The sequence below is a fragment of the Anolis sagrei genome, chromosome 8 (genome assembly GCF_037176765.1).
Source record: "Anolis sagrei isolate rAnoSag1 chromosome 8, rAnoSag1.mat, whole genome shotgun sequence".
Taxonomy (NCBI): domain Eukaryota; kingdom Metazoa; phylum Chordata; class Lepidosauria; order Squamata; family Dactyloidae; genus Anolis; species Anolis sagrei.
Genome location: NC_090028.1, coordinates 30078439 through 30097101, shown reverse-complemented (window position 1 = coordinate 30097101; position 18663 = coordinate 30078439). Strand labels below are relative to the sequence as shown.

At 42.7% G+C, this 18663-nt stretch overlaps 1 protein-coding gene across 1 annotated transcript in view; it reads right to left on the bottom strand.

Moving 5' to 3' along the window:
- Nucleotides 1–16787, bottom strand: part of GPATCH1 (G-patch domain containing 1) — a 31342-nt gene extending 14555 nt beyond the window's left edge. Inside the window, exons 1-7 of the mRNA XM_067471106.1 lie at nucleotides 16686–16787; nucleotides 12862–12996; nucleotides 10838–10923; nucleotides 8893–9053; nucleotides 5132–5229; nucleotides 1776–1834; nucleotides 691–930 (exon numbers count right to left, since the gene is read on the bottom strand). Coding sequence (XP_067327207.1) covers nucleotides 691–930; nucleotides 1776–1834; nucleotides 5132–5229; nucleotides 8893–9053; nucleotides 10838–10923; nucleotides 12862–12996; nucleotides 16686–16764 — 858 coding nt within the window. The 5' untranslated portion in view covers nucleotides 16765–16787. The remainder of the gene's footprint in view (nucleotides 1–690; nucleotides 931–1775; nucleotides 1835–5131; nucleotides 5230–8892; nucleotides 9054–10837; nucleotides 10924–12861; nucleotides 12997–16685) is intronic.
- Between the last annotated feature and the right edge of the window lie 1876 nt (nucleotides 16788–18663).

Below are 18663 nucleotides of genomic sequence, written 5' to 3'. Positions count from 1 at the left end.
TCTGCTCCCCATTCACTGCCAGTGACCAGCCCCCTTCTTTCTGCCATACAGGAAAAGTACAATCAAAGCACCCCTGACAGATGATCACCCAGCCTCTGCTTAAAAGCCTCCAGAGGAGACTAGACCACACTCCGAAGAAGCAGTGAGTTCCACTGTTGAACAATTCTTAAGATCAGTAAGCTCTTCCAAATGTACGTTTTTCTGAAACTCAATATGATCAACTGGTGTCTTTTTCAAAGCAACTAGAGGTAACATAAGGCAGGTCCTTTTCAATTGGGATGGCAAAGCAGTGGGAGCTGCTTTCATGAAGCATTGCATGGCTAATGCATCATGAACATTACCACTGACCTTTAAAGAGTAATGATCTTATCAAAATGAGAAACTTCTGCTGCCTTTGCCTGCTAGGTTTTGCTCTTGTATCTTATTTTTATATCTGGTTGTATGTGGGCACTACTGGAAAGTACTGCAAGAAGGTGACTTGTGGGATTATTATTGTTATTTATATTCCACTTTTTCTCTCCATAAGGAGACTCAAAGTGACTTACATTAAAAGCATTACAATACAATTTGAAATATACAAATATTAAAACAGTATTAAACATTTTATTACTAAAAACAATTCAGTTAGATCCATAAAAACATAGAATGCATAAAAAACATAAGAAGCATCCTTAAGACGTGAAGTTTTACCTGTCCCGAAATGCCAACTTTCCGTCCTTTACTGTGACGCAGATCTCCAAGCAGAGTTGGATTTTCAGAACTAGAACTAAAAAGGTTTGTGTCTTCCTCTGAAATGCCAAACAAAGCTTTGGTTGGATCCAGGCCTTTATAGCCAAGTCCATGGACATTATCTTTAGGAGCCAAGTTCACAGGCATTACATCTTTGGGAGCAAACGTCACATTTTCTGGCTGATATTCATCCTCTTCTTCCTTTAAGAAGGTAACATACATAGTTTAGAATGAAGAAGTACTGCGACAGTCAGAAGTATCCTTAAGGTGTTTCTTTATATTTAATCATCGGCATTCCCTTGTTATTTGCTCTACAGTCTATTATTAGTTCTTGGAAAAGGAACTTCTTGGAAAAGGAAATCCTCTTGCTTCATGTGCTCCTCTGTAGACTTCCGCATACATCAATACTGCTCTAAAAACTTATTGCAGGAAAACTCCTCAGTGACATTTTTTCCCATGTCAGGAGCAACTTGAGAAACTGCAAGTCACTTCTGGTGTGAGAGAATTGGCTGTCTGCGAGGACATGGCCCAGAGGATGCCTGGATTTTTTTATGTTTTACCATCCTTGTGAGAAGCTTCTCTCATGTCCCTGCATGGGGAGCTGGAGCTGACAGAGGGAGCTCATCCACGCTCTCCCTGGATTCAAACTGACCTGCTGGTCTTCATTACTGCTGGCATAAGGATTTAACCCACTGCGCCACCATGGGCTCTATATAACAGTTTGTCTATATTATATTATGTAATAGTATTTGAAAAAAATATGTTCCTGGTTTGGTTATTTCCTGTTTAATGGTACGGCACTTACTTTGAAAGTAGTTGTTCTACTCCAGAAACTTGGTTTTTGTGGCTGCCATTTTTAACCTTTTGTGCAGACCGCAAGAACTAAGTTTTTGCAGTTTAATAAACTTTTTTCCATGTGATAGAAACAATTAGGAAATAATATTTATAACCCAGAAATAAAAACTGTGTTACACAGTGATATCTGCATAACGAAGTGCTACATAAAAATAAATGAAGCCATCCCATCCCATCGGTTGCACAAATACCTCTGATTCTTCAGATCCTGGGGGCAAAGCACAGCCATATATTTTCACAGGATCGGCAACTAAATATGATGGAATAAAAGACAGTACATTATTACATTTTCGATGTAAAGGGCAATTAATTGCTTATCTACACTGCTGAGATCTCAGTGTAGTCTGCTGGATTACCCGAGTGTACCAAGACACTCTACTGTGATTTTTTAACATCATTACAAAACTAAATAATCTTGTGCATTTGTATAGAAGCACTACCCATTTCTGTTTGTTTCATTAGTAAGGCCCCGTATTCGTTTTCGAGCACCTCTTCCAAAAACGGGATCCTTTCCAAATGAGCTTTTTTATCCCAGGTCCGAAAAAACGAATATTTTCGTCCCACTGGCGGCAATGGGCAGGCTTCCCACGCTCCCCTTCCCCTCAGTTTTAGGCACTAGCAGGTGTGGGTGCCTTCTGGGCCTGCACGTCATACACACACTCTTTTTCCAAGGAGAGTACGTGCATGGCTTGCAGGCCCCATGCCCGTGCCTGCCAGGGCCTGCAGCCAAGTGCAGAGCTCCTCTTACTTGGTGCTCAGCTGCAGGCCCTGGTAGGCATGGGCGCTTTGTGCCGGCAAGCCACACACACATACTCTTTCCAAAATGGGTAACACATGGCAAATACTGAATATGACAATGCAGAATTTGTAGAGTGGGCATTTCCTAAAATTTTAAAATATGGTATGCCTCTGTCTGCAGTACACTGAAAGCTGTCCTGAAGCCCCAGGGATTGACTAACATATGTGGCTCTTCTATTGTAAAAGTTAATGATTATTTTTAGTGATAAACAAAGAAGAGAGTGGGCAGAGCTCTCTGGGTTTAATTGAAGGGTTTCACAAAATAGAATAAATCAAAAATGAATCCCACTTCCACTCCAAATTTGTCACCACAAGCGCAATGATATATATTTTTTCTGAATATTCTGTAGCAGTGACAACTTTGGAAATACTTTTCAATAGTAGACAGTAACTGGCAGCTGACATGACACAGTGGTCAGTAGTTATAGGCCTCCTACTTGGCGATCGGCTGCAGGCCTTGGCAGCCATGGGCGCTTTGGGCATTTTATTTATTTATCGTGTCAGGAGCGAACCAAAACAGTATGCATTAAAAAACCAGACAAACAAACAAACAAAACACAAAATTTGCAGGCAAACAAAAACAGACAAACAAACAAACAAAACACAAAATTTGCAGACTTGCTATTCTATTAAATGTCCTTTGACCAGTATCTGGCCACTTGGAGTGCCTCTGGGGTTGCTGCAAGAAGGTCCTCCATTGTGCATGTGGCAGGGCTCAGGTTGCATTGCAGTAGGTGGTCTGCGGTTTGCTCTTCTCCACACTTGCATGTCGTGGATTCCACTTTGTAGCCCCATTTCTTAAGGTTGGCTCTGCATCTCGTGATGGCAGTGCGAAGTCTGTTCAGCACCTTCCAAGTTGCCCAGTTTTCTGTGTGCCCAGGGCATGCATGCTACACATGCATTCTACTTGGAAAGAGTGTGTTTATGTGGCTTGCAGGCTCAAAGCACCTGGGCCTGCCAGGGCCTATAGCCGAACACCGAAAATCAGGCGATCAAATGGTTACTGTTCCCTTTCATTTAGTTTCACTGATATTTCCATAACAGAGGTGGATGTAATGTTTTGTGCCATCCAAATGAAACAAATGGTACAAAAACACGAATTAAATGGCTGAGACAGTTACCAGGCCCATGACCAGGCCCTGCTCGTGATTCCACCTGCGTCGCAGGCACATTTGGTGGGGACACGAGACAGGGCCTTTTCCATGGTGGCCCCCCGATTCTGGAACACCCTCCCCAAAGATCTTAGACAGGCCCCTACATTGGCAGGCTTTAGAAAGACTTGAAGACCTGGCTGTTCCGATGTGCCTTTCCAGAATAGGAAAACTCCAATAACAAGTCCCAGAAGTACTTTATTAGAATTAAGATCGCTGCACACTGCACTTACCCTATAATCCTTACATATCACCTGTCACATCAGCACTTTTAATTCTGTACCTATTACTCTGGCCCGGCCCAGTTTTATTGTGTCTGGGTGTATTGTTTATTGCTTGTTTAATATTGCTTTAATCGCTTTAATTTGCTTTAGGTTTTGTATTGTTATGTTGTGTTTTGAGGCCTTAGCCTTTGTAAGCCGCATCGAGTCCTTCAGGAGATGCTAGCGGGGTACAAATAAAGTTAATAATAATAATATAAATGAAGGATACTGGATGCATTTAAGTGATATCTCAACATAGCAAGCCGAGGAATACCCAAGTGTTTTTCCCAGGCATATAGTCTGGGAAGACAAACCAGGAATGAGCCAATTAACTCCAGTTTCCAATTTCATTCAGATCAAGAAACTATGCTTCTAGCTGCCATTTCTGAGCTCAGGCCGCATCACACTGCCATATAATGCAGTCTCATAATGAAGTTTAACTGCATTGAAGTACATTATATGGCAGCATAGACTCAAATAATGCTATTAAAGTGTTAGGGAAGTGGGCTTATTAACAAAAGACCCTCCTCATAAATGTACAGTAGAGTAACTTATTAACAGCAGCACGACAACATACAGACCAATGTTATCTCTTCCATAGGAGGCTTTTCTTCATAGTAAAATAATACTATTGCACTATTTACTAGAACTAGGTTTCCATAACACAAATAAATAAATACATAGGAGCTTTACACACAGAAGCCTTCACACTGAAGCTTTCTCACACGAGGCTTCTCTCACACTGAGGTTTACCTCATACTCCTCAGGACGACACTAGGGGGAATCCTTTGTTGGGAGGTGAAATCTGGCCTTGATTGTTTCCTGTCTGGAATTCTCCAGTTTTTGAGTGTTGCTCTTTTTTTTACTGTCCTAATTCTAGAGAGTTTTTTTTTAATACTGGTTCTCCCAGACAAGAAGCAGCCAGCTTTGAAGCTGCAAAGCCATTCCATGCTAATCAAGCTGGCCAACTGCAACATTCACACTTTCCTCAAGCAGACAAGAGTTCTTTCTCCCCACCCTGGATGTTATTCCACAGATATATAAACCCTACTTGCCAACAGACCACAGAACCTCTGAAGATGCCTGCCATAGATGTGTGCAAAATATCAGGAGAGAATGCTTCTGGAACTCACAGCAACCCAACATTAATTTTGTTTATTCTGAAGCTGGTAACCATAATGTGTTAATCTGGAAGGACTACAAAACTGTTTCCTAGCTTGCTTGCTAAATTAGAAGAAAAAAAACCTTCGTGATTTTGAGATTTGTTTAACTGAGATATTGTCTGAGCCAAGTTCTTTATTTTCCCCATAACAAAAAGCAATATGTTTAAAATACCAGGTTTCTGTTTCTGTGGCTTCCTCTTCACGCGAGGTCCAACACCTTGTCCATCTTTCCAGCCCATTTTTCTCAGCAGGTCAACACCAATGGTGATTCTTAATAGGAAATATACAAAAGCATTATTACAAATAAACATATTAAAATAATGTACACAATATACACAAACATCCAGTAACTTATGGAAAACTTTCCAAAGTGTAGCCATGTTTTATTTATTTATTTATTAGTTAATTTATACCCCACCTTTCTCACCCTGCAGGGGACTCAAGGCAGCTTACAAAATCCAGCAAGAATTCAATGCTGTAACATACACATTACAATAAAACCAGTATAACCATAAAACATATCCTATCAACTATAAAACAATTTAAACATTTAAGCAAATAAAAACACATAAGACAATGAAACAGATATTACAACCGGAAGTGCCGAGTCTTGAGTTTGTACTTAGTAATTAGTTCAGTCATTGTCGTATCAGTTGAACTCAAATTCCATATTGTCCTATTCTACGAACACCTACGTACAAAGCCAAATCTTTCTTTTTTCCCCCCTGAAGACCAGGAGGGATAGGGCCTGCCTGATGTCACTAGGTAGTTCCACAGCTGAGGCACCACCACTGAGAAGGCCCCGTCTCTTGTCCTCACCAATTGTGCTTGTGAAGGGAGTGAGAGCAAGAGCAGGGCTCCCCAGGCAGATCTTAAAACTCTAGTTGGCTCATTAAGGGAAATATGTTCTGACAGGTAAGTTGGACCAGAACCGTACAGGACTTTATAGGCCAAAGCCAGCACTTTGAATTGAGCCCAGTAGCAGACTGGCAGCCAGTGGAGCTGATGTAACAGGGGGTTGTATGCTCCCTGTACGGTGCTCCAGTGAGAAATCTGGCTGCCGCCATTGGACTACTTGAAGCTTTTGGGCCGTTTTCAAAGGCAGCCTCATGTAGAGAGTGTTGCAGTAATCTATCCGAGATGTTTATAAGAATGTGGACCACTGCGGCCAAGTCTGACTTCCCAAGGTACGGTTGCAATTGCCGCACAAGTTTTAATTGTGCAAATGCTCCCCTGGCCACTGCCGAAACCTGGAGCTCCAGGCTCAGCTATGAGTACAGGAGAACTTCCAAGATGTGAACCTGTGTCTTCAGGGGGGAGTGTAACCCCTCCCAACACAGGATGTAACCCTATAACCTGTTCGGCCTTTCACCTGAACAGAAGTACCTCCATCTTGTCTCGATTCAATTTCAATTTGTTCGCCCTCATCCAGCCTCCTTAGTAGCAGGTGGAAAGAAGTGATCGAGTTGGACGTCATCTGCACACAGATGGTATCGAACTCCAAAACTTCATATGATCTCCCCCAGAGGTTTCATGTAGATGTTAAATAACATGGGAGACAATACTGCTTGCTAAATCAGATAGCCCTACAGGACTCCACAAGTGAATGGTTGCAGGGACGAGCAGGTGACCCCAACACCTTCTGAGACCAACCTTCCAGGAAGGACTGGAGTCACTAAAAAACAAGTGCCTCCAAGCCCCATTTCTGCGAGGTGTCTCAAAAGGATATCATGGTCTACAGCAGGGGTCCTCAAACTTTTTAATAGAGGGCCGGGTCACAGTCCTTCAAACCGTTGGAGGGCCAGATTATTTTTTTTTAAAAAAGCATGCATTGCACATATCTTATTGGTAGTGCAAAAAAAAAAAAACCCACTGAAAAACAATACAATAATTAAAATGGAGAACAATTTTAACAAATATAAACTTATTAGTATTTCAATGAGAAGTGTGAGCCTGCTTTTGGCTGATGAGAAAGGATAGTTGTTATTGTTGTGTGCTTTCAACTAGTTTCAGAGTTAGGTTGACCCTGAGTGAGGGCCAGGTAAATGACCTTGGAGGGCCCCTTAGTTTGGGGACACCTGCTCTACAGTATCAAAGGCTGCTGAGAGGTCCAGGAAAGCCAACAGGGACACACTGCCCCTGTCCAATTCCCTATACAGATCATCCACTAAGGAGACCAATAATAATAATAATAATAATAACAATAATAATAATAATATTTAAAAAACTTTATTTATACCCCGCTACCATCTCCCCAAGGGACTCGGTGTGGCTTACATGAGGCCAAGCCCAACAGTACATCAATAAACAAAAGCAATAAACAAAAACAATAAATACAATACAATTAATATAAATCACATAAACAGTAACACACAAGTTCTTGTGGGTTTTTTCGGGCTATATGACCATGCATGTTTGGTGGTCTACATAGGGACCACCAAACGCAGTGCCCAAACACGAATCAAGGAACAGGAATGGCACTGCAGACTACTCCAACCAGAGAAATCAGCCATAGCAGAGCACCTGATGAACCAACCTGGACACAGCATATTATTTGAGAACACAAAAATGCTGGACCACTCTCACAACCACCATGTCAGACTACACAGAGAAGCCATTGAAATACACAAACATGTGGACAATTTCAACAGAAAGGAGGAAACCATGAAAATGAACAAGATCTGGCTACCAGTATTAAAAAATTCTAAAATTGCAACAGCAAAAACAGCAGAGAGGAAACAGGCAGGGACATCTAATTACCTTTCAAGAAGAGTTTGCTCCAGGCACAGTCAGCCCATTGTATGCTAATCAAGGTGGTCAGTTGAAAGATTCACACCTAGCCCAACTGACAAAAATCCTTTGTCTCACCCTGGTCATTCCACAGATATATAAACCCTTTTCCCAGTTCCAACAGACCTCACCTCTGAGGATGCTTGCCATAGATGCAGGCGAAACGTCAGGAGAAATGCCTCTAGAACATGGCCATATAGCCCGAAAAAACCTACAAGAACTTAGTGATTCCAGCCATGAAAGCCTTCGACAATACATAGTAACATACAAGCATTTAAAAACCTATAGCTGAGCCAAATGTAATAGTTTAAAATTTAAAAAATAACGCTGGGCATGAACAAGGTAGGATATAACTGGTATAGGGCTTCCAAGGAGAGATGAGGGAACGCAGTCAGTCCTAAATCAGTGGTAAAGTGCATTTAGAGGGCATATTACTGAGAGTTTTCCTTATTCTGGGAAGGCACACTGGAACAACGATGTTTTCAGGCTCCTCCTAAAGACTGCCAGAGTTGGGGCATGTCTGATGTCCTTGGGGAGCGAGTTCCAGAGATTCAGTTCCAAATCCCGGCCTAAAGACAGACTGTGATGGGTCTAGATCAGGGGTCCTCAAACTAAGGCCCGGGGGCCAGATACGGCCCTCCAAGGTCATTTACCCGGCCCTCACTCAGGATCAACCTAAGTCTGAAACGACTTGAAAGCACACAACAACAGCAACAACAATCCTATCTCATCAGCCAAAAGCAGGCCCACACTTCCCATTGAAATACTAATAAGTTGATATTTGCTAAAATTGTTCTTAGTTTTAATTATTGTATTGTTTTAATGTGTTTTTTTGCACTACAAATAAGATATGTGCAGTGCACATAGTAATTCATTCATGCTTTTTTCAAATTATAATCCGGTCCTCCAACAGTTTGAGGGACACTGACCTGGCCCTCTGTTTAAAAAATTTGAGGACCCCTGGTCTAGATAATCAATTTCCTCTAACATCAGGAACATTAGCATGAGGAGCTCGTTAAATTCTGCAGCTTGTTTATGATGAGAATAAAACAAACCAAACAAGAAACAAGCCATATACTGTGAAATTTTTCATTCACACTTATCAAACCCTTTACTCCTCCATACAGTATAATATATACCTACTTGCCAGGTGATATACATTCATCCAATATTGAAGCTCCAGGAATTGGGCCCACAACACCTGCAATTTCTCTGGCTTTCTCCTTTATTCTATCCTTGCTTCTGGAAGTATATTCATCTGTAATTGTAATTTTCTTTGGTGCTATCCCATGTTCACTAAGATCCTATTGTGGAAGGAAGAGAGGAAAAAGTCATACAAAATAAGTTGGAAGCAACTTCTGAAATGGATATAGCTGTCCTCTATATTGGCTGGACGTAGAGGACCACCATGAAAGCAGAAAATCACAATTAAAGACATAGCTGGGATTTCTAGGTCTTCCAGCATAACTCTATGGTGGACTTCCAATGGAAGCCGATCCCTGAATTGCATTGGAGGATGTAGAGATGCTTAAAGAGACGTTCTCTCTAGAAATCTCTCGGTCCTATGGACAAAGTTTACCATAGAGTCATAGTCTGTGTAGGAACTAGAGATTCCTACAGAGAATATTTTACTCGAATTCTGTAAATAAAAATCAAATCTGCAAAAAGTCAAAAACACAAATATGCAGGGATGGCTATATATTGGAAAAATACAACTGAAATGCAAAATACATTACAAAATAACAATGACTCTAATTGCATCTTGCTTACAGTATTCAAAACTACGATGTACATAAACAAAGGTATATTTTAAGGCTCCCCGGTGGCGCAGCGGGTTAAAACGCTGAGCTGAACTTGCTGATCGAAAGGTTGGCAGTTCGAATCAAGGGAGCAGTGTGAGCTCCCGCTGTTAGGCCCAGCTCCTGCTAACCTAGCAGTTCGAAAACATGCAAACGTGAGTAGATCAATAGGTACCGCTTCTGAGGGAAGGTAACAGCACTCTATGCAGTCATGCCAGCCACATGACCTTGGAGGTGTCTACAGACAATGCCGGCTCTTCCACACACATCTTATCAAGAACAAGGAAGATCCCAAAATATGACGACTGAATTTGAGATGAGCACCAACCTGCAGAGTCAGTCTCAAATAGACTTAATGTAAGGGTAAACCTTTACCTTAAGGCAGTGGTTCTCAACCTGTGGTTCCCCAAGTGTTTTGACCAGAACTCCCAGAAATCCGAGCAGTTTACCAGCTGTTAGGATTTCTGCGAGTTGAAGACCAAAACATCTGGGGACCAACAGGTTGAGAACCACTGCCTTAAGGTATATTTAGTAAGCATGTTCCTGAAACACAAGCCAGAGATGTGGAGAAATTGTCAAGAGCGAATAGGACATATTTCCCTGCTGCTCAGCCACTATACAAGACAAAATGCCCAAGAAACCAGAGAAAGAAGCTAAGAACAAATCTTTCGTTTTGTACAGAGAGAATAAACCACAGAACAAAAACTGTCTAATTCCAGAAGACAAAATAAACTATGGCTAATGCTCTGTGTCTTGTTTAGTCACTATTGGAGTGATCAAAGAGTACGCCTTAGCAAGTTACTTACTCATAAATTATGCCTCCCATTTATTCCTAGATTATTGTATCCTGGAAATGTGCCAATATATATATTAAATAATAATAATAATAATAATAATAATAATAATTTATTTGTAGGACATATTTCCCTGCTGCTCAGCCACTATACAAGACAAAATGCCCAAAATGCCCAAAATACCATCTCCCCAAGGGACTCGGTGCAGCTTACATGAAGCCAAGCCTGCAGTACATCAATAAAATGAAGGCAATAACAAAATAATCAATACAAAACAGTAAAATAAATCTCAAAACATAAACAATAAACAATAACATACAAGCATTTAAAAACCTATGGCCAAAAAGTACAAGGAGAATCCACGTACATATGATACATATGATATTTATGTATCTAAATCATACACAGAAACACAGAAACCCACACACATCTTATCCAGAACAAGGAAGATCCCAAAATATGATGATAGAAACCTGCAATGTTTTAAATACTTACTTCTTCATCCATGAAATCTTCTGGCCCCAGGACTGTCTTTTCTGCTCTCTTCTGGCGTGATGACACAAAGGTGGACGGTGCCCATCCTTTAAACAGAGTAATTCATATTTACAAGATGCAATGTCAAAATGTTATTGTAATGTTCCATAACTAAACTTGTATCTTAGATTTAAGTTAGAAACCTTAATCCTTTTTATGTGTCAATAAGCCTCATTTAACTTAATTTTTTTCAGGGCAATATGAGTAGGAGGATTGTGTTATGCTAAACTGCATTAAATGTACGACATGAGTAATCAAACTAGTAAGGTGCTCTTACTGCCTATGACAGGGAAAATCAGGTGACTCTTAACTCATCTAAAATGCAGACATCTGCTTTTCATCTTAAGAACAGACAAGTGTCTCAAGCTCTGAGGATTACCTGGGAAGGAATCCCACTGGAGCATTGCAGCACACCCACATACCTGGAAGTCACTGTGGACCGTGCTCTGACCTACAAGAAGCACTGCCTGAATATCAAGCAAAAAGTGGGTGCTAGAAACAATATCATACGAAAGCTGACTGACACAACCTGGGGATCACAACCCGACACATCGAAGACATCTACCATTGCACTTTGCTACTCTGCTGCTGAATATGGATGACCAGTATGGAATGCATCTCACCATGTTAAATCGGTGGATGTGGCTCTTAATGAGACATGCTGAATAATCACAGGATGTCTATGGCCCACACCACTGGAGAAATTAGACTGTTTCGCTGATATTGCATCACCTGCATTTGCCTGCATTTATGGCAAGCATCCTCAGAGGTATGAGGATGCTTGCCACAGATGCAGGCGAAACGTCAGGAGAGAATGCCTCTAGAACATGGCCATATAGCCTGAAAAAATCTACAACAACCCAGTGATTCCGGCCATGAAAGCCTTCGACAATTCTTTGGAAGCCGGGGTGGTCCATGCCTTGGTCACCTCTAGATTGGATTACTGTAATGCGCTCTACGTGGGGCTGCCCTTGAAAACGGCTCAGAAATTCCAACTGGTCCAACGGGCAGCAGCCAGGATGCTAACTGGGGCTCCTACAGAGAGAGGTCAACCCTCCTGTTCAAGGAGCTCCACTGGCTGCCATTTATTTTCCGAGCCCAATTCAAGGTGCAGGTGCTTACCTACAAAGCCCTAAACGGTTTGAGACCTGACTACCTGAGTGACCGCATCTCCATCTATGAACCCACACGTTCACTTCGGTCATCTGGTGAGGCCCTGCTCGTGATTCTGCCTGCATCACAAGCGTGGCTGGTGGGGACACGAGACAGGGCCTTTTCTGTGGTGGCCCCCCAACTCTGGAACACCCTCCCAAAAGATCTTAGACAGGCCCCTACATTGGCAGTCTTTAGAAAGAACTTGAAGGCCTGGCTGTTCCGATGTGCCTTTCCAGAATAGGAAATCTCCAATAACAAGTCCTCGAAGCACTTTTAGTAGAACTAAGATGATTGCACACCGCACACTGCACTTGCCCTATAATCCTCGTATACCACCTACCACATCAGCACTTTTAATCCTGTACCCATTACTCTGGCCCGGCCCAGTTTTTATTGTGTCTTGATATACTGTTTATTGCATGTCGTCAATATTGCTTTAACTGTTTTTAATTTTGCTTTTGGTGTTATATTGTTTATGTTGTGTTCTGTGGCCTTGGCCTTTGTAAGCCGCATCGAGTCCTTCGGGAGATGCTAGCAGGGTACAAATAAAGTTAATAATAATAATAATAATAATAATAATTTTAAACAAAGGCTGGATGGCCATCTGCTGGGGGTGCTTTGATTGTGCTTTTCCTGCATGTCAGAAGGCGGTTGTCCTAGATGGCATTTGTGGGTCTCTTCCAACTCTATAATTCTATGAAATTGTGAACAAGTCCCCTCTAATTATTTAATTTGAATGGAAACAAGTTGTAAACTGTAAATTAACATATGGATTGCTTATACTAATCAACATAAAGCATAATGAGGTAAAGACACAAACAATTACTAACCTTCTTTAGAACCCACGGTGTTAAAATAGCCGGCAGAAAAACCACCACTAAATGCTCCATGGAAACGTTTGTACCGTCCCTTTTCATCTCTGACAGTTTGATCTTGTAGAGGAATTGGCTTCTTAATCGGTTCACCTGCAATTGTTATTTGAAGAACACGAAAATTAACATTGAAAATGAAAGGAAGCTACTGTTAGGCAGGCAAATGAGAGGATATTTGAAAGACCAAAATCAGTTTGTACCACCCATTTCTGATGAATGGGACACCCAATCTTGTTACCACACTAGGAAGGACAATAGTCAGAGAACCAGATGAGAACAACAGCCTTTATGAACCTTCTACATCTACTGAACTGAAACTGGCTCTCAATCAATGTAAAAATAGCAAAGCAGCTGGCCTGGAAGATCTACGAATGGAATAAATTGAAAAGTTTGGCCTAAAAGCAAGGTGCAGGCTGCTGAAGCTGATGAACAACTGCATTACATCCTGCATTGCATTTCTCCTCACTAGAGAAATTATACTGTTTGGCGGTATTGCACCACCTGATATCTAGTAGACAAGATCACCCTGCTGGCTGTTGTATTGGGCCACACTTCCCAAGTGCCTAGGACTGTGTGATGTATCGGTGAATAATGCGTGCAGATCCCAGTAAGGTGGCCTTTTGCAGCTGGCAGATGGTAATTTTGTCAGCGCCGATTGTGTTTAAGTGCAGGCGAAGGACTTTAGCCACTGCACCCAGTATGCCGATCACCACTGAGACCACCTTGACTGCCTTGTGCCAGAGTCTTTGCAGTTTGATCGTTAAATCCTCGTATTGTGTCAGCTTTTCCAGTTATTTCTCTTCAGTCCTGCTGTCACCTGGGATTGCAACATTGACAATCCATACTTTGTTTTTAACACGATTGTGAGGTCAGAAGTATTGTGCTCCAGAACTCTGTCTGTCTGCATTCAGAAGTCCCAGAGGAGTTTGACGTATTCATTCTCTGTAACTTTGTCTGGCTTGTGATCTCATCAGTTCTTTGTCGCAGACATAATGTTGTTGTTGTTGTTGTTGTTGTTGTTACAGATGTCACATGCAACTCCTGGAACATTTCCATCAGCGCTGCCTCTGAAAAATCCTGCAAATCTCTTGGGAAGACAAGCGGACAAATGTCAGCGTGCTGGAAGTAGCAAAGACCATCAGCACTGAAGCAATGGTCCTCTGCCATCAACTCCGCTGGACTGGCCATGTTGTCCGGATGCCCGACCACCATCTCCCAAAGCAGTTGCTCTACTCTGAACTCAAGAACGAAAAACGGAATGTTGGTGGACAGGAAAAGAGATTGAAAGATGGGCTCAAAGCCAACCTTAAAAACTCTGGCATAGACACTGAGAACTGGGAAGCCCTGGCCCTTGACCGCTCCAGCTGGAGGTCAGCTGTGACCAGCAGTGCTGCAGAATTTGAAGAGGCACGAATGTAGAGCAAAAGAGAGAAACGTGCCAAAAGGAAGGTGCGTCAAGCCAACCCCGACCGAGACCGCCTTCCACCTGGAAACCGATGCCCTCGCTGCGGGAGAAGATGTAGAGGGGACGTGGTTTTAAAAAGGCAATTTTCAGAGATGTTCCCAATGCCCATATGTCATGATTTACTGCCATATTTACCTATTTCTGCAGTAGTTCTATGTTTACAGAAAATGCTGATTATTTGAGAAATCAGTGCTCCAAAGAAAAAGTTACTATTCAAGGATAATAGTATATCCGGACAAAACCAGCTAGCTGATGGCTAGATAGAATCCCCAAGTTTCCCAGTCGCTCTGAAGCCATGTTTGCAGCAGACTAACAGATAAGATACAGTCATGGTCAGAGAACAATGGACTATAGTTATGTTATAGTTGTGCTATTGTTAGGATCCCACGTGTGCTATAATGTCAATCAAAATCATAAACAACAAATGAACAACTGTATAGATAGCTTAGACCAATGAAATGATTTGTCTTTGGGAACCAATGAAAATGTATATTCCATTTACTATAAAGGCTCTGCAGCCCCATTGGGGGTTGCGACTAACCCTTTGATTGCATCCCCGTATGCTTGTTTGTCGTTATTGCTATGGCCACGCAATAAATAGTTTTTTGCAGTTTAAAAGATTCAACTTTCGTGGTGTCCATCCTTGCCCTCCCCATTAGAAAGGGGGCTTCTGCCTTTTTGGGAAATATTTTGGTTTCTTTGCCCCTACAGATGCAGGTCAAGAATAGGGCTCCACAATCACCTACAGACCACCGCCAGGATACTACACTTAGAGGACCATCATCCTCGGACTACGAGGGATCGCCTAAGTAAGTAAGTATTATTATTGTGTTTGGGACTCCAAGTCCCAAAAGTCCCAGCCTGCTTGTCCAATGGTCAGGAATTCTGGGAGTTGGAGTCCCAAACACCCAAACAGCTGTGCAGGCCTGCTTTGAGGGAATCCAGCCTGGAGTCAAGACCGGGAGGGCTTTTGCACAATTGAGACTCGTGCGCCAACTGCGACTGTACCTCGTGAAGGCTGATCTGGCCGGGGTGGTTCATGCCTTGGTCACCTCTAGATTGGATTACTGTAATGTACTCTACGTGGGGCTGCCCTTGAAAACGGCTTGGAAATTTCAACTGGTCCAACGGGCAGCAGCCAGGATGTTAACTGGGGCTCCTTACAGAGAGAGGTCAATCCTCCTGTTCAAGGAGCTTCACTGGCTGCCGTTTATTTTCCGAGTCCAATTTAAGGTGTAAGTAAAAAGGTAAAGGTAGTCCCCTGACATTAAGTACAGTCATGTCTGACTCTGGGGTGTGGTGCTCATCTCCATTTCTAAGCCGAAGAGCCAGCGTTGTCCATAGACACCTCCAAGGTCATGTGGCCAGCATGACTGCATGAAGTGCTGTTAGGTGTAGGTGCTCACCTACAAAACCCTAAACGGTTTGGGACCACCCTACCTGCGTGACTGTATCTCCGTTTACGAACCCATGCGCTCACTTCGTTTATCCGGAGAGGCCCTACTCGTGATCCCGCCAGCGTCGCAGGCACGTTTGGTAGGGACGCGAGACAGGGCCTTTTCTGTGGTGGCCTCCCAACTCTGGAACACCCTCCCCAAAGATCTTAGAGAGGCCCCTACATTGGCAGAACTTGAAGACCTGGCTGTTCTGATGTGCCTTTCCTGAATGGGAATCTCCAGAAGCACTTTAGTAGAACTAAGATTGCTGCACACCGCACTTACTTTACAATCCTACATAGCTCCTCGCACATCAGCACTTTTAATCTTGTACCCACTACTTTGGCCCGGCCCAGTTTTATAGTGTCTTGATGTATTGTTTATTGCTTGTTGTTTATATTGCTTTAATTGTTTTTAATTTGCTTTAGGTGTTGTATTGTTGTGTTTTGAGGCCTTGGTCTTTGTAAGCCGCATCGAGTTCTTCGGGAGATGCTAGCGGGGTACAAATAAAATAATAATAGTAATAATAATAATAATAATAATAATAACAGCTGTGCAGGCCTGCTTTGAGGGAATCCAGCCTGGAGTCAAGACCTGCCAAGTGGGCAGGAACCCCTGCTTCAGTTAACCCCAGGGGTTCAAAACTACCCTTTCTATTGGTTGTCTTTCTCCCTTCCATAGATCCAGGCCCTCCCCCGGCTCCCTGCGCCTTGTAGGGACCCTCTGAGGCCTACCTGACACAAAGGTAAACCCCCCTGAAGTCTGTGGAGCTTATTTTGGAGTGGAAAACCATGGCTTCCCAAGCCCAGCAGCTCCAAAGTCGCAGCTAACGACATGGGGGACGGGAAATGAGGGTGCGCCTCCCGAAAAGGCCTGCTCACCCTCCTCCAAAGGCTCCAGCGGGGTCCCAATGCAAACCAGGTCCGCCTCCTCCTCATCGTCGCTCCCACCCGCCGCCATCTTGGCCAGCCCTGGGGCGGACTTTCATTGGCCCGCCTCCTAGCCCCGCCTCCTCCTCCCATTGGTGGGCTCCCTAAGCCGAGCCTATCCGGAGGGGGCAGGGTTTGATTGCCCCGTTCCCTGGCCACGCCCCCTCCTCCTCCCATTGGTGGACTGAGCTCAAGCTGTCCTGCTCTGGTTAGAAAAAAGGCATGAATGGATTCAGAGCTGTGATGGCCAAACTCTAGGCCTCCAAGTGTTTTGGACTTCAACTCCCAGAATTCCTCACTGTTGGCCAGTCTGACTAGGGATTCTGGGAACTGAAGTCCAAAGCACCTGGAGGACCAAAGTATTTATTTATTTATATTTATATCCCACTTATACAGAGACTCAAAGCGGCTCACAATCAAAAACATTACAAGTGAAAATATACAAATATACAACAATAAAACAGCATATCATTATAAATTATCAGTAATATTATATTTCATTTATTAGTCTTATTATATTACAATATTATTTGATATTATATTGTATTATTAGTATATTACATTGCATTATAGTATTATTATTGTGCAGGTACAACTGCACCAGGAGCTCCAATTTTGTTTGCTTTGCATTTAATGTTTGTTATAGTCCTAAGTTTCAGGGACTCTGCAGATAGGTGGCTTCTTTTGGCTGCAATCATAGGGCAAGCCACCTGTCAATTATAGTTAGGTTCCCTAGTCCCGCCCCCTTTTTGGGTTTTAGAGGGAATAGGAGCCATTTTGGGTTCAGTCCACACAGAGAAGCCTTTCATGCAGGACATAATACCAAGAGCTCCTGTAGAAAGCTTTGTCTTGGCCGGGGAGATATACAGCCCACAGCTTGACCGGAGTTATACAGCCCTGCAGCTCCTTCGCTGAGGGACTTCAGTCAGCCATCACTGAAACCTGAACTCCTTTTTCCCTGGAAGTCTACAAACCTCTGCTTGGTAAGGGTCACTCGCGGAAGCCAGAAGCAGTTGGTACCGGGTGCAGGGGCTCCACGCCAACAGAGGCAAAGACAGACTGCCCAGATTAGAAGTTAAGGATTTCCCTATTAGCTAAAATACAGTTCATAAAGATAGTGCCTGTTCCCTGTGGACAAGATTGAGAGAGAGCCAATAGACTGTTAAGAAAGCTTTAAAGTACCTGTTTGTTTTCATCAATAAAGAACTTTGTTGAACCTTTAAGCAATCTAAAGACTCTGTTTTAAGGAAATCCAAAGGCCTTTAATCTGAGGCAGCCCCGGCATCCCGTTGGGCACACGGAATTTATGTCCTGTCTACAGTCTTATGCACAGGCCCAGCGTGCGACAGCACAATTATATGTATACCATATTAATAGGATAGCACAATATTAGCATTATATGTTATTATATTGTACTATACCATCATACTGCAATATTATTAGTAATATTACATGTCATATATAATATACAATTATTATATTATTATATATATGATTTTATTGTGCTATATTATTAGGACCCCCTGGTGGCGCAGTGGGTTAAGCCACTGAGCTGCTCAACTTGCTGACCAAAAGGTTGGCAGTTCGAATCCAGGGAGTAGGGTGAGCTTCTGCTGTTAGCCCCAGTTTCTGCTAACCTAGCAGTTCGAAAACATACAAATGTGGGTAGATCAATAGGTGCTGCTTCTGCAGAAAGGTAATGGTGCTCCATGCAGTCATGCTGGCCATATGACCTTGGAGGTGTCTACGGAAAACGCCAGCTCTTCGGCTTAGAAATGGAGATGAGCACCAACCCCTAGAGTCGGACATGACTAGACTTAATATCTGGGGAAAACGTTTACCTTTACTATATTATTATACCACAATATATATAATACACTACTATTAGTATACTATTAGTAATATATAATATATCATAAAATGTGTGTGT